At 39.3% G+C, this 15,206-nt stretch overlaps 1 protein-coding gene across 1 annotated transcript; it reads left to right on the top strand.

Annotated features, from left to right (window-relative positions):
* The first annotated feature begins 361 nt into the window (after positions 1-361).
* Positions 362-14,451, top strand: ADH5 (alcohol dehydrogenase 5 (class III), chi polypeptide). The gene is made up of 9 exons (XM_057728613.1): positions 362-464; positions 3,157-3,258; positions 5,046-5,187; positions 5,968-6,055; positions 10,237-10,456; positions 10,608-10,868; positions 11,827-11,962; positions 13,874-14,012; positions 14,155-14,451. Exons 1-9 carry the CDS (start codon positions 453-455, stop codon positions 14,177-14,179), a joined length of 1,125 nt encoding a protein of 374 aa, XP_057584596.1. The 5' UTR covers positions 362-452; the 3' UTR covers positions 14,180-14,451.
* The last annotated feature ends 755 nt before the right edge of the window (positions 14,452-15,206 follow it).

Here is a 15,206-nt window from a genome sequence, read left to right as displayed (position 1 = left end):
CCACAAAGTGTGTAGAAGGAGCACAAAGATGGTGCAGTCCTCTCACGGTTTCTGAGGTGCTTCCAGAGAAATTCCTGGTTCCTCACCTTCCACAACTCTCCTTTGTAAGCTTTATCTACGCCGCCTGGGCTGCAGTTACTCGGGAAACCCTTTCCTGACAGGTATTTTGCAGCGAGCCTGTCAAGTTGCTCACAAAACGGCCGCCGCCAACGAGCCTCCTTGACGCCCCTCCAGCTTCCCGCGAGACTACCTGGGCCTCGGCTAGAGCGCTGCCCGGGCCGGGCCACACCGCAAGCTCCGCCCCTCACGTCCCAGTCCCCGCAAACCTCGCCTCCACGCTCTCCCCTGCGCAGGCGGAGGCGGGACCGCGCGGACGAACGCCCCGCCCACATCCTCGACCCTGAGGGGGCATTTCCCGGATCTTTGCTTCGTCGTGACCGCAGTCCGGGGACATGGGGGACCAGGTAACGTCAGCTGCTACGCTGGTTGGCGGAGCCCGAGAAGGGAAGGGAAGGAGGGAAACCATGGGACAGACCCGGGCCGCTGGCCGGGGGCGGGGGGAGACGCGCGGGGCTTGGCTCGGAGATGGGCTCCGGCTGCCGGAGCTGAAACGGGGCCTCGGGTTCACCAAGAAGGGAGGGAGGAAGCTTTGTTTCGGCCCCTTTTGTGGGAGAGTTTTGCTGCTTCTGGGGCAGCCGAAGCGGGGTGGAGGTGGGGAGAACCAGAGAGTAGGAGTGGGGGGGCGTAGTCAGTCTGTATTCTGGTATCCTGGGGGTGGCTTAGGGGCCGCCACGCCTTGCGTACACAAAAATAAGTAACTTGCCCGGGGCCATATTTTAGGTGGCGAAGCTGCAGCCAGAGCCCGTGCTCCTAACCCCTAGGTTGCCTGTGTTTCACGATCGTAGTTCATAATTGAGCTATTGTTGTGCCACCAAGGAACGTATCCTTTTTGGAAGGTTCCTAGGGCCCTTTCAGTAACGTTTTGGAGCACTTTGGCACCAGAGCTTTATACATATTCTCCTCCAATCCTCACGCAACAGCTATGCGAGATAGTACTCCATTTTACACACCAAAAATTTGAGGCTTAGAGGTTGGTCGTGTTTAGTGGTCACACATGCCGCAGACAATTACAGATTCCTGAAGTAAACATTAGACAATAAAGAAAGGCAGAAATATATGAGTAACGTGATTAGTTCGTGTAAAGTTGCTGATTGTTTTAATGCTTTGCAAACGAGATTTTCTAAAAAGATTTGGACTTGAATAGAAATGGCAAATTCTAAACGATCTTTCAGACTTAAGTTGGCAGTTGCTTTTCCTTATTACCAAGTGTGTTGAGCTGAGAATGTGAAAAATTGTAATTCCTGTGATAGTTCACATATTGAAGTAGGGCAGTTGGCTGTGATTTAGAGTGGGGCTTTGTTTTGTTTAGAATTGTCACTGAAAGGAAAAGGTTAAACTCCTTTCAGGTGCATTAAAAAGGGGGAAGGAGGGACTTAAAGCTTAGATTATGGACGAACTATTTATTCTTGTTGCTTCAGATCTCTAGAATATGTGACTTCATTGTTAGTATTCTGATCTTTACCTTTGGAGTTTTGTTTTGAGATTTATGGTACATTGAGGTGAAAAAAGATTCTAATGCAGTGCGTGAGTGTTTTTACCATCAGATAAAAGTGATAATTTCCAGCCTCACCAATTTACCCAAGCCACTCATCCTTCTACATTGTTCAGTTCTCCTTTTCCTTCCCTCTTTGTTCTCCTGCTGCTAATAATTACCAACTTATTTCTGCAAAGCTACACTGTGTCAGGGACTGTATTAGGGGCTTCATATTCACTGCTTGCAGTCACTTTGTATGTAGATATTTTATCTTTATTTAACTAACTCTTCCTCTTTTGGCATCCCAGTTAAAAGTGACACTTTCCTAAACCCACCAACCAAAGTTACACTCTATCCACATTTTGCATACTGTAGCACTTTGTGCCTCTCCCTTTAAATCACACTTTTTGTAATTGTTGGCTTTCACGTCTGTCTCCTATAAACCCAGGACAACCTTCATTCTGTAAACATGTTTGGTAAGTATTATGTGAACTAATCAAAACTGTTCTCATTGCACTTGATTCTCTGGTAAAGGAGGAGTGTGCTGACTAGAATCTCTAAAGTAACATTATACTATTCAAATACAAGTCATATACAATTTTAACTTTTCTGTTAGCCACATTAAAATGGTATTAAGTTGGATTAAAACTTAACCCAGTGTATTCAAAATACTATTGTAACATGTAATCAATATTTTTAAAATATTATTGAAATATTTTAATTTTTTTATACTGTCTTCAAAATCTGGGTATATTTTACACTTACAGCTTAGTTCAGACTGGCCATTTTTCAAGTGCTCAAAAGCCACACGTGGCAAGTGGCTATTGCATTGGATAGTACAGTTGAAAGGGATAGATATTTTTTTATTCCCCCGATTCAGATACTTTTCCTTACACACCTTCCCGCCACGCAGTTTTGCACTAAACCAGTGTTACTTAAGCTGGCCTGAGGGGCTTCCTAGGTGGCGCAGTGGTTGAGAATCCGCCTGCCAATGCAGGGGACACGGGTTCGATCCCCGCTCCAGGAAGATCCCAAAAGGAAAAAAAAAAAAATTACTGTGAATAAGCTGGCCTGAGCAAAAGAGTTTTGTAGGGCACATCTTAAGCATTCAGATTCCTTGGACCCTGTACCAGACTACTGAATCAGATTCTCTTGGAACCTGTATTCTTAACCTGCTCCTGCTTATGCATTGTAGAGGGTCATTAAATATTTGATGAATAAAGTTTTTTTCTTTTTTTTTTGGCCACACAGCTTGCGGGACTCTTAGTTCCCCCACAAACAGAAATCAAACCTGGGCTCCAACAGTGAAAGCACAGAGTCCTAACCACTGGACTGTCAGGGAATTCCTGAATGAAACTTCTTCATATAGTCATCTCAATTAAATCTTTTTAATGAATATTATTTATATGAAGTATAAACACATGTAACAGTTCTCCATATCACTTAGAGTTATATATATCTTTGTGAATCTGTGATATACTTTCTAAGATTAGCATTAACCAATAAGTAGTTCATTATTAGTTCAGGAGGATAAACATCTTGCCCTGTTTTCCTCATTTCAGGTTATCAAGTGCAAGGCTGCAGTTGCCTGGGAGGCTGGAAAGCCTCTCTCCATAGAGGAGGTAGAGGTGGCACCCCCAAAGGCTCATGAAGTTCGAATTAAGGTAATGAAACATCTATGGCACTGGAAAAGGAGGCTTACAATTAGGTCTCTGGATAGATGAGTCCTCTGAGGTCTGCAGAGGAGAAATCCCAAAGGACAGTGTCAAGGAGAAGGATTAAAAGTCATCCAACCTTAGAATCACAGCCTCTTATTTTATCCCTCTCACCTTTGCAGCACTCCTCTCCCATCTTTTTAGCTTTGTTGTTGCACTGAGTGGCCTTCTCCATGCATCACTGGATTACTGCAATTTATATTCTGTAGCCTAGGTTTAAGGTGACTTTGTAGGATGCTCCCCTTTCTGCTAAACCCATAACTTAAAATGTATGGTGACACATTAGAAACAAAAGAAGAAGAAATGGTCTTTGGATTGTTAAAAGAAACTTAAAATAAGATTTGGGAAGAGGTTCCTGATTGACTAGACTAACAAGCAAGTGAAGTAAGCTTGCTTAGAGAGCTTTAAAATGGACTGACCCTTGCAGACAAGGCCAGGGTTCAGGGGATTCATTATTCCAGTGTGTCTCCGCCTCTCCTGTGGCAGAGAAATTGAAGTAACCCCTGGAGAGAGGCATATTACACAAGGCAGCATTCTACTGGCTAGAATATCCATTCTAGCATTCTACTCTGTACTTGTTTTGATGTAAAATCAGTGCTTTAAAGTAGTGATCATTGAATAAAAAGTAACCTTCTAGAGAAAATGAGCATTTTTTGTGGTGAATGGAGTATACTTCCCCCATCCCACCTCCAATTCTCACGCTCCCAGGGATCACACTTAATAGGTCTAGAAGCCAGGGCCAAATAACTTTTTCAGATTCTTTCAACCCAGGCCCAGGAGTCTGAAATCTTGTAGTAATTTCAGAAATTAACCTGATTGTGATTTTGCTACTAAAAAAGAAAATGTTGGGACTTCCATGGTGGTCCAGTGGTTAAGACTTCACACTCCCAATGCAAGGAGTACAGGTTCAACCCCTGGTTGAGGAACCTGAGATCCCACATGCTGCATGGTACAGCAAAAAATAGAAAGAAAGAAAATGTTGATCCTGGGTGTACTAGAATGAGCTTTATGGGGCACACTGAGTTCAGCGGTCTTCCCTGGGAAACTGCTGACAAACAGCTAAGAGTTGTTACTTTGGGTATGTATGTGAGAAGCAGAGAAACATAAATACAGACACTCCCAAGACTTCCTTTCTTTGCTTTTGGTAGTTTGGAAAGATGAGATACTTGAAAGCCAGAGAATTCAGGATAAAATGCTTATTTAAGTAGAAATTGTGTGTGTCTGCTAAAAGGGGAGCTGGTTCCACTAAAAGCTCTGAGTTTTGGCCCAAGCCAAGCAGGCTGGCATATTTCAGAAATAGCCAATAGAAATCGCATTCCCCAGTAGTCAGGAGGAGGCCAGCAATGAAATGGACTCCACCTGCTTTTTTTGCACACAGGTGATGTTCCTCTCCATGCCTGAAAAAGGGACAGTGCCTATAGCATCACCTTGTTTACCTTCTGCTAACATGCACTGAAAAGGAGAATAAATGTACCATGTTTCATTGCCTATAAGTGCACCGTTACTTTTATGTACCACTAAGAAAATGCTGCCAGTTCTGATTGTTAAGATGCCATAGATTATAGCCATAGATTATAAGCACATGCTAATTTTAGAGAGGTTAAAATATGAAAGAAATGTATCTTCTAATCAATAAAATATGCTATTAAAGTAAAAGTGCCTTTCCTTTGACCCATGCCTCATTCTGAATTGCATGCGCACACACTTAGACACTCTTTATTTAAATATACTGTTAGATTATTGCCACTGCAGTTTGCCACACCGACGCCTATACCCTGAGTGGGGCTGATCCTGAAGGGAGTTTTCCAGTCATCTTGGGACATGAAGGTGCTGGAATTGTGGAAAGTGTTGGTGAAGGCGTTACTAAGTTGAAGGCAGGTAAGGGGGGTTTTGAACCACTTATTTTACAATTTTGGCTTTTTTTTTCTTTTCAAAAATAATTTTTTTATCAGTTACCTGTTTTATACATATTAGCATATATATGTCAACCCCAATCTCCCAGTTCATCCCACCACCACCACCACCACCCCTTGCCCTCTCACTTTCCCCCCTTGGTGTCCATACGTTTGTTCTCTACATCTGTGTCTCTGTTTTTGCCTTGCAAACTGGTTCATCTGTACCGTTTTTCTAGATTCCACATATGTGCGTTAATATACAATAGTTTTGGCTTATTTCTATACGGACGTCATATTTCTGATAAACTATACATTGTGTTTATTTGTGACTAAGTAATCCCCTAAGTAAGCTGTCAAGATTTATTTTGTCCCTCTGGAAAGCACAAATATTTGAGAGCTTTTTTCCCTCTGGTTATGTGACTGCTGTTTATCTGAAATGGTTTAAGTGCATTTCCAAAGCAAATTTTGCCCAATTAAGCAAGCATTTTTGAAGATGCGTTGAGTCAGTATTTTGAAGCACATAACCTTCACCTTGTTCTCCTCTTATTGTTTTTAAAGTTTCATTTAGATAAAATTTGAAGCTTGTATTTTTTGCATAGTCAGGCAATGTCTGAATGATGTTATATAGATAAATTTCTAGGCCTTAAAGTTAACTTTGCAAAGCCGCATGAGTTGACAAGAATGGGAATTTGCAGGGGCTGATATATTCATTTAGAATCAAATGCTACCTATTCAGGATAATGTCCTTGCATTTGTTTTCTAGGTGATACTGTCATCCCTCTTTACATCCCACAGTGTGGAGAATGCAAATTTTGTCTAAATCCTAAAACGAACCTTTGCCAGAAGATAAGGTTAGTATCTTTTTATCTTATTCTTAAAACAAGAGGTGATATTAATCATGATGATAAATAATTATGTGAAAGTTTATACAGAGCGTTCTACACGAATTATTTCATTCCATCTTTATGGCAACCTATCATTATCACTGGTATCACTATATTCATAGATGAGAAAGTTTGGACTCGGAAATTAAGTGGTGTGCCCAGCATCATCAGCTGTTAAGAAATATAACACAATTTTCTGAACCCATTCTCTTTCTGTAACACGAAGTTAAATTTGCCAAAATCTGTAGTAAGGAAGGACGTGCTTATGAAATTAAATGAAGTCATTTTTTAATGAGCCATTTTTTTGTCCATGAAATCAAAGGTCATAAAACTTAGCTTATACAGTTTTGGGAAGACTATAAGAGATAACATAACCCTTTGACACAGAAAAGGTGGGTTTTTTTTTTAATAAATTTATTTATTATTTGTTTATTGGCTACATTGGGTCTTTGTTGCTTTGCGCAGGCTTTCTCTAGTTGCAGAAAGCAGGGCTTCTCTTTGTTGCGGTGCACAGGCTTCTCGTTGTGGTGGCTTCTTGTTGTGGAGCACGTGCTCTAGGCACATAGACTTCAGTAGTTGTGGCACATGGGCTCAATAGTTGTGGCTTGCAGGCTTTAGAGCGCAGGCTCAGTAGTTGTGGTGCACAGGCTTGGTTGCTTTGCTGCAGGTGGGATCTTCCCAGACCAGGGCTCAAACCCATGTCCCCTGCATCGGCAGGCAGAGTCTTAACCACTGGACTACCAGGGAAGCCTGAAAAGCTGGTTATTTATTGTAGCAGGGTGGCACACTTAAAGAACTTATTTGAGGCATTTAAAATCTTGTGTCTTTGAGCCCCTTTTTTATTTTACTGAAGTAGATAAGTCTTATTGAAGCCTTTTATTGAAGTAGAACATACATATAATGAAGTAATTAAAGTATACAAATCTTAAGTGTACAGCTCAATGAATTCTTATAGTATACACACCTAATAGTTATAACCATCACACAGATCAAGATAGAGAACCCTTCTAGCAGTCCACAAAGTTCTTCATGTCCCTTACAAGTTAACACCTGCCTCCCTCAAAGGTAACCACCATTCTGATATCTTTCACTGTAGAACTTCATATATAAACAGAATTATGCAATATGTGCTCTTTTGTCTAGCTTCTTTCATTCATAATGTCTGTGAGATGTATCCAGGTTGCTCTATGCATCAGTGGTTCTCTTTTGTTTCTTTCATATTCCATTCCAAATATCACTGTTTATCCATTCTCCTTTTCATGGACATTTACATTGCTGCCAGTTTGTACCTGTTGTGAGTGTGTTATGAGCATTTGTGTGTGTCTCTTGAACGGACATATACGCAACTTTCTCTTGGGTATTTCCCTAGGATTGAAATTGCTGAGTCATGGGATATACTCCCACCAGCAGTGTTTGGGAGATATGTTTCTTTTTGCATTGCTTTCTAATGCCATTGAGAAATTAATTTATATTTTTAGAAAACAAGTTTCTATTTATTTTATCACGCAAATCCAGTAAAGCTAGAACCAAAAAAAATAATCATTTTGAAAGGGAATTGCAAACACGGTCTGAAAAATTTTTGACACATCAAGTATAATAATGATAATAGGTTTTTTGTGGCTATTTGTAACCTTTTAGAAGGACAAGCCCTTTCAAAGCTTAAAATATATCCCATATCACCTTTTGTTCAAGAAACTCTTCTGGGACAGGAGCCGATTTCTCACATTCAGAGCTAAACAAACTAACTTGCTGTCATAAACATACAACAGTTATCTGTGATAGAGCTTTGTCACCTATTTGTTCTTTGTTTCTGGTCATATTTATGTTTTTCTCTCAAAGGAAGTATTCTTGAATCCAGAGGCAATCTACTTTTTCTTCATCTATATATATTTATTCATATACATTCCAAAAGTTTTGTCCAAGATTGTACATCAAATTGTAGTGTTTATTTTTATTAAAAGTAACATTTATTAAGCACTCTGTGCCAGGCACAGTGCTAATGCTTTATAAAACCTCTCATTTGATTTTTATAGCAATCTCTAAGAAAGATAGATGGTTTCTCTGATTTTCTAGTGAGGAAACTAAGGCATAAAAGTTAATTCACTTGCCCAGGATCATGTTGGATTTAAACACAAGTGTGTCTGCCTTTAGGGCCCATATTCCTAAGCAAGGTGTTACATCACCTATTTAGAATATCAAAAGTAATATTTGTTGGACTTTCCTGGTAGTCCAGTGAGTAAGACTCTGAGCTCCCAGTGCAGGGGCCTGTGTTCACTCAATCCCTGGTCAGGGAACTAGATCCCACATGCATGCTGCAACTAAGAGTTCACGTGCTTCAACAAAGGAGCCCATGTGCCACAACTAAGGAGCCAGTGACCCACAACTAAAAAGCCCGCCTGCCACAACTAAGGAAACTATGAGCTGCAACTAAGGAGCCTGCCTGCCTCAACTAAGACCCAGTGCAACCAAATAAATAAAATTTTTAAAAGAAATTACCTGACACCAGATTTAAGGAGTGCAGGCTCTGCACACACCCTAATCTTATCAGCAACCCCACCCTTGAACCCTTGCTATAAAACTCCTCACCAAATCCTCCCAGGTTAGGACACACAGTTTTTAAGGGCAGGAGTCTACCATGTCTCATTTTGCCTGGCAAAACAATAAAGCTATTCTTTTCTACTTCACCCAAAACTCTGTCTCCAAGATTCGACTCGGCACTGGTGCAAGAGGCTGAGCTTTTGGCATCAGCACCCACTTGCTGCTGGCTACCATTTTGGCAGGTTCAGGTGCTTAATATTATCAGGACTCTCATCAGACTTGGAATGTTCAGCGTTTTGAATTATACCCATCTATTCAGAAAGAGGCCTTGCCAGGATGACCAGGGCTAAGGAGTTTCCCAGGATGTGAGACTATCAATTTTAAAGTCAGAAATTGGAACCTTCCTCCCCTACCACATCGAATACAAAGAAGTGCCTGCAAAGGACAGTCTGAGACTTCCATCATTTACAAACAAACTGGAAAATTATAAAAATAGAGCAGTTGTGTTTTCTAAAAAGTAAAATGCAGTAATTTCAAGCATATGGGCATGACAGCAACTTTGTCTACTTTTGACACAGACATCATTAAATGTATTCACATGTTATTACTTATTTGACCCCTAAAACAAACATGAAATAATTAGTGGAAAAAAGTCATACTTTATAATGTCTTTTTAAGGTAAATGAAACAGCAGGATTTATTACATGGGAAAAAGATTGAAAATTATATATACAAGTAATAGTAATTAAAGAATAATTTTTGATACCATTTATCGTATCAGTTCCAAGAGAAAAGATAACTTGAATCCATTAGGACTATTACACTTTTGAAATGGGCCTCCTGAAAGATCTAAATTAGGCAGTTTGGACATCTGCTTTCATCAGCTGATCTAGATAGTTGCTTGTAATCTCTGCTGTGTAGATGCTGGGTTTGGCTTTATGCTTTATGAAGTTATATTTGCTCACAGAGTTTTATAATAGAATTTTTTTTCTTTTAATTTTTGGTCGAATTAGGTCTTCATTGCTGCACGTGGGCTTTCTCTGCTTGCAGCAAGCAGGGGCTACTCTTTGTTGCAGTGCACAGGCTTCTCATTGCAGTGGCTTCTCTTGTTGCAGAGGCTCTAGGCGCGTTGGGCTTCAGTAGTTGTGGCAGTTGTGGCGGAAAGGCTCAGTAGTGGCACATGGCCTTAGTTGCTCCTAAGCATGTGGGATCTTCCCAGACCAAGAATTGAACCTGTGTCCCCTGCATTAGCAGGCGGATTCTTAACCACTGTGCCACCAGGGAAGTCCCTATGATGGAATTTTAAAATCATTTCATCTGATCCATAAGTTGTACCTGTTAAAATTATTTCAATACTGTGACAATATAATCCAGAAGGATATTGAATGTTGGAAAAGGTAGGTAAGATTATAATTCTTTTATAAGTTTTCCCAATAAGGCATTGCTGAAAGGTGCTAAATTATTAGTGAATATATTAGAAATTAGACTTTTGGTCTTAGCACACTTTTCTAACTATTTACTGGTCATTATTTTTTTTAATTAATGTCTTTTTCCCATGCGTTTTAGGAAATTTGATTCTACCCTTTCTTCTTTTTTTTATATTCTTTTAGAGTCACTCAAGGGAAAGGATTAATGCCAGATGGCACTAGCAGATTTACTTGTAAAGGAAAGACAATTTTACATTACATGGGAACCAGCACATTTTCTGAATACACAGTTGTGGCTGATATCTCTGTTGCCAAAATTGATCCTTTAGCCCCCTTGGATAAAGTCTGCCTTCTGGGTTGTGGCATTTCAACTGGTTATGGTGCTGCTGTGAACACTGCCAAGGTAAGTGCTGGCCTGGGTTTTAGCTTTCACCCTCTAAGTTCATATAACAGAACTTTGCCAGAATAGTGAAATTGGCCCAAACTGTCAGAAACCTAATGATTTCCTTGACTCTTGTGGAATCAGTACCTTATAGATCGTCTTTACTGTTTAGGTGGAGCCTGGCTCTGCTTGTGCCGTCTTTGGCCTGGGAGGAGTTGGATTGGCAGTTATCATGGGCTGTAAGGTGGCTGGTGCATCCCGGATCATTGGTGTGGACATCAATAAAGATAAATTTGCAAGGGCCAAGGAGTTTGGGGCCTCTGAATGTATTAACCCCCAGGACTTCAGTAAACCTATTCAGGAAGTGCTCATTGAGATGACTGATGGAGGAGTGGATTATTCCTTTGAGTGTATTGGTAATGTGAAAGTCATGGTGAGTATGCTTGGCTTCATTCCTTGGGTGGGGATGGGGGGGAACTGCTTTTTTTTAATATAATTTCCTTAAGATCAAAAATTGTTTTTGTTTTTTTGTTTGTTTTTTGTTTTGCAAAGTCTTGAATTCCTTGATAAGAATTATTCCAATAGAAGAAGGGAGAAATAACTACTTGAACTAGAAATTGGAAATGATACAAGGGAAAGATGAAATGTTTCTTTGCCTTTCAGTGTATGCTAAATCTTGGAGTGTTTCATTAAATGAAAAGGCAGAGATGCAGTTGTAGAGAACATGGGCTTTGAAATTAGATATACATCCACTTACTCAGTGAACTTGAGCAACTAAATTTCTCTAAACCTGTTTCCTCATGTGTAAAATGCAGATAGTAACCTTAGGTACTTGACACAAAGTAGACACGCAGCAAAAGTATTACTGTTACTTCTCTGCCTGCTGCCTTTATTGAAGTTTTAAAATTTTGAGCTAAGGTTATAAATTCTTTCAATTTGTGTTACTATTTAGCCAAATTTGTTGTACAGGTTCACATCTGCAGCTAGCCTGCAACCAAAATACATGACATTCAGAGCATGTAAATCAGGAGAGATGTAATTGAAGTTAACATGAGATAAAGTTCTGGTTGTAGGAAGAAAGTAAAGATATGGATTAATTTTAAATTATTATAAGTAAAAACTGAGTGTTTTTACTTATTAAAAAGTAATGTTTTTACATACCAAAGATTGTATTTACGTATAAAACTAACTTAGCCAAATTGGTAAAAAATTTTTAAATACCTGTTAAAATTGTTCAGTAAAATTAAACTTACTAAATATTCACTTTGATCATTTTGTTGCCATTTTTCCAAAAAAGCTTGGTACCACCACCTTCCCCTCCCCGCCCCCGAAGTTTCTGGGGAAATAGATATTCTTAGCAAAATGCTCTGACTTCTGTGATATGCCTGCAGAGAGCAGCACTGGAGGCCTGCCACAAAGGCTGGGGCATCAGCGTGGTGGTTGGAGTAGCTGCCTCAGGTGAAGAAATCGCCACTCGTCCATTCCAGCTGGTAACGGGCCGCACATGGAAAGGCACTGCCTTTGGAGGTAATTTGGTGGATGAGATGAGTACATTTTCTCTTTCGTTATTTCCATTGGCAGAATTTTAATCCCAATCAGAATTTACCCCTGGGACTGGGGAGGTGCTCAGCTTGTCCTGAAACACAAGGCTGCTTTTCACACACTGAAAAAAATCTTCCATTAATGAAATAGTTGGGGGTAGGTCAGGAGTGAGAAGCTGGTTACAGAATAAGCCAACACAGTATCAGCCACCCTGTGTCATGTTGTAGACTTACATAGGTTATTGGCATTTTTTAACTCATCTTTCCATAGAGTGCAGTGATCCCTGGATGTGATCATCCTTTTCTCTGAATAATACTGATTTCAGCAGTAACCCATACGAAGTCTTAAACTGAAAATGTTAAATTAGACAAAACCTTATAACAAAATTGAAAAGCTGCCAGACTGATCAGTTTTCCATTGCGTGACCCTAGAAGTATTGTACGTGGTTGCTTGGGGTTGCCTAACTACCTGGTAGAATGCCGAGAAACAGTTTACACCTTTTTCAGGGTTGCTCAGCTAGGGCAGAGAAAAGACATCAAAACATGTTTGTATGTCCCAACTGTTGTGAATAAATGAAATCTAAAGTTTTTAATAGATTTTTTAAAGATATATCCTTACCATCCTCTTAAGGAAAAAGAATTACATAGCATGAGTTTCGAATGATTTGTGTTTAACAAAGTGTCTGTCCCCTACCTCATATTATGCCAGCTTTTTTTCAAGGCCAGAAGAAAAGATTAGGAAAGTATGAAAAATGAGGGGTTTGGCCAAAGTTTTCCTTCTTTATACTACAGAATTTGTCAAGGCAAATGTCAAGCTTACTAAACCCTCTTTTCCAAAGCCCTAGATGTATGCCACACTTGAGTATCTTAGAATAGACTTTTAGAGCCACACATGCAGCTCAGGGGCATCATCTCAGGGTCCATAGCTGTATCTGAAAGGGTGTTCAAAGTCCACATCTGACTGAAGCCTCATCCAAGCACATGCTTATTGGGAAATAAGCTGGAGCGTTGGGGCCCCATGGGTGTTGCTAAAATATGACTCACAAATGTAAATAGAAGTTTTGGTCTAGAGAATAGCAGTGGCTGTAATTGTTTCAGTTACCAGGAGGTTTAAAGGAGAAACAAAGAAAGCACCGCAGTTTGGAAGGAAAAGATAATTGATAGAGGATATAAGAAGGGAGATTTGGAAAATGCTCAAAAGAGGTTTGAAATATGGTCCAACGAATATTTGATTTAAAAGGTGTGAAAGCTTCTTTGTAGACTTACTGCTTCTTTCAATACAAGTGAAAAATTGAGGGGTCTGATTTTGTTTAAAATCTTAACATGTAACTAAAGATCTCCTACTTTGCTTTTCAATTTCAGTTTTCTATTCTGAGATGCTATCCTTATTGTTGAAATTAAAACTGCAAAAATAGTCATGTATCACATCAATTTTTTCTTCCTGAAAATTTTTTCTTCATGAAAATCAATAATGAATTTCATGATTATAGAAATCTTTGCTCTTGTGGACTTAAATAAGCTTGTTCTAAGATTTCTAGAGTTCTATCCTGTATAGTTTAAAATTTTCCATTAGGATTTTTTTTGGTTTTTTGGAGTATAGTTGCTTTACAATGTTGTGTTAGTTTCTGCTGTATATAAAAATCTCCATTAAGATTTAATGAGATTTTAGTAAACCTTAACACAGAAAAAGTAAAGCGCTCAAAAGACATTTACTTTTTTTCTTAACTAAAGATGTACATTAAATTCTTCCTCTTCTCTATGCTGATTTAAGTTTTTCATTCCTCTTTAATTCACGAAAAAATTCATCCTCTTAAATGTCTTTGTCACCCACTAAGTGATAAGCATACTGTAGAGATTTGTTGGAAAAATTAATGAATAGGTGTATGATTTCTTTTAGGATGGAAGAGTGTAGAAAGCGTCCCAAAATTGGTGTCCGAATATATGTCCAAAAAAATAAAGGTTGATGAATTTGTGACTCACAATGTGCCTTTTGACCAAATTAACGAAGCCTTTGAACTGATGCATGCAGGAAAGAGGTGAGCTTTCTCTTTAGCTGTGTAGTGTAGAATGTGGTAATGATTTGGGGCTTATGGAGGAAGAAGGATAGAAAAAAAACACTTTTAGTGGTCTTAGAAGAAATCATTCAGAACCTATGTTTATTGCTTTCTTCTCTTACAGCATCCGAACTGTTGTAAAGCTTTAAATTCAAAAGAGAAAAATTCTTCCATCCTTGTAACTAAGTCTTGTGGTCTGATTGGAGCAGCCAGACAAGCAGGACGGAGCTCTTTCCAGTTCACATATTCTTAGACCTTTATTAACCTACTCTAGGGAATAATGTTTTGTGTATAAATTCATAAATGTCTAATCAAGGACAAGGCTAATACTGTCATAAATCTGTTTTCTGGACTCTTCACATAAATAATTGCTAGCTCAATCAAGGAATATTTTTAACATAATAAAAGGAATTTCTGCATATGTGTGGAAGTTGTCAGTTCTGTTTTATGCCAAATTCATTCTCATGGTTCCTCTCCCCATTATCTTCATTCCTTAAAGGGAAGATGGAAGAAGCAGGGCAGTGGTGTGTATCTGAACCTTGTCTTCTACTGTCCTCAGTAACTTTCACTTAACAGATTTCTCCAGTCATCAGTGTCAGAGTTAATCAGAACCGAAATCTGCTCCTGTGAGATTATCTTCTTGAGGGTGGGTACCATGCATTGTTCAGACGTAGACCCCTAGTTCCTAGTATGGCATCTGGCTCACAGTGAGCACTAAAATTCATCACTGAAACTACTTTCTGAGCTTAAGTAGGTATATATGTGGTGTTGGTCGCTCTATGAACTATTTCAAGCGTACAGAAAATGTTTGTATACTCAATACCCAAATTTCTAGCCCTTACTTTGTCAAATCTTAACATTTTACTCTTCCAGACCACATTGCCGTTCCTCTCCTGGTGTATAGTCAATATCCAGAATCTGGTGTTTACCATTCCCTTGCATGTTGCCATACTTTTACTATTTTACTATACATATCTGTAAACCCTCTAGTCTTCAGTATTATCGTACATTTTAAACCTGATACTGTCTCATCGTGGAGCTTTCATTTTTCACTCATTATTGTGTGATTAATCCCTGTTGTAGGTGATGCTCCCGTTAATTTTAGTAATGTGTCGTAGTATTCAGTTATATGAGCTACCATAATGTATCTGTCTCCAGTTGATGGCATATAGTTGT

Source organism: Hippopotamus amphibius, chromosome 3 (genome assembly GCF_030028045.1).
Source record: "Hippopotamus amphibius kiboko isolate mHipAmp2 chromosome 3, mHipAmp2.hap2, whole genome shotgun sequence".
Lineage (NCBI taxonomy): Eukaryota > Metazoa > Chordata > Mammalia > Artiodactyla > Hippopotamidae > Hippopotamus > Hippopotamus amphibius.
Note: the sequence above shows the minus strand (reverse complement) of the source record. Positions and strands in the feature narration are given on the sequence as shown.

Coding starts and splice junctions, on each gene's coding strand:
- ADH5 (XM_057728613.1), top strand. Junction 5,188..5,967: donor CGTTACTAAGTTGAAGGCAG/GTAAGGGGGGTT, acceptor TTTGTTTTCTAG/GTGATACTGTCATCCCTCTT. Junction 11,963..13,873: donor GAAAGGCACTGCCTTTGGAG/GTAATTTGGTGG, acceptor GATTTCTTTTAG/GATGGAAGAGTGTAGAAAGC.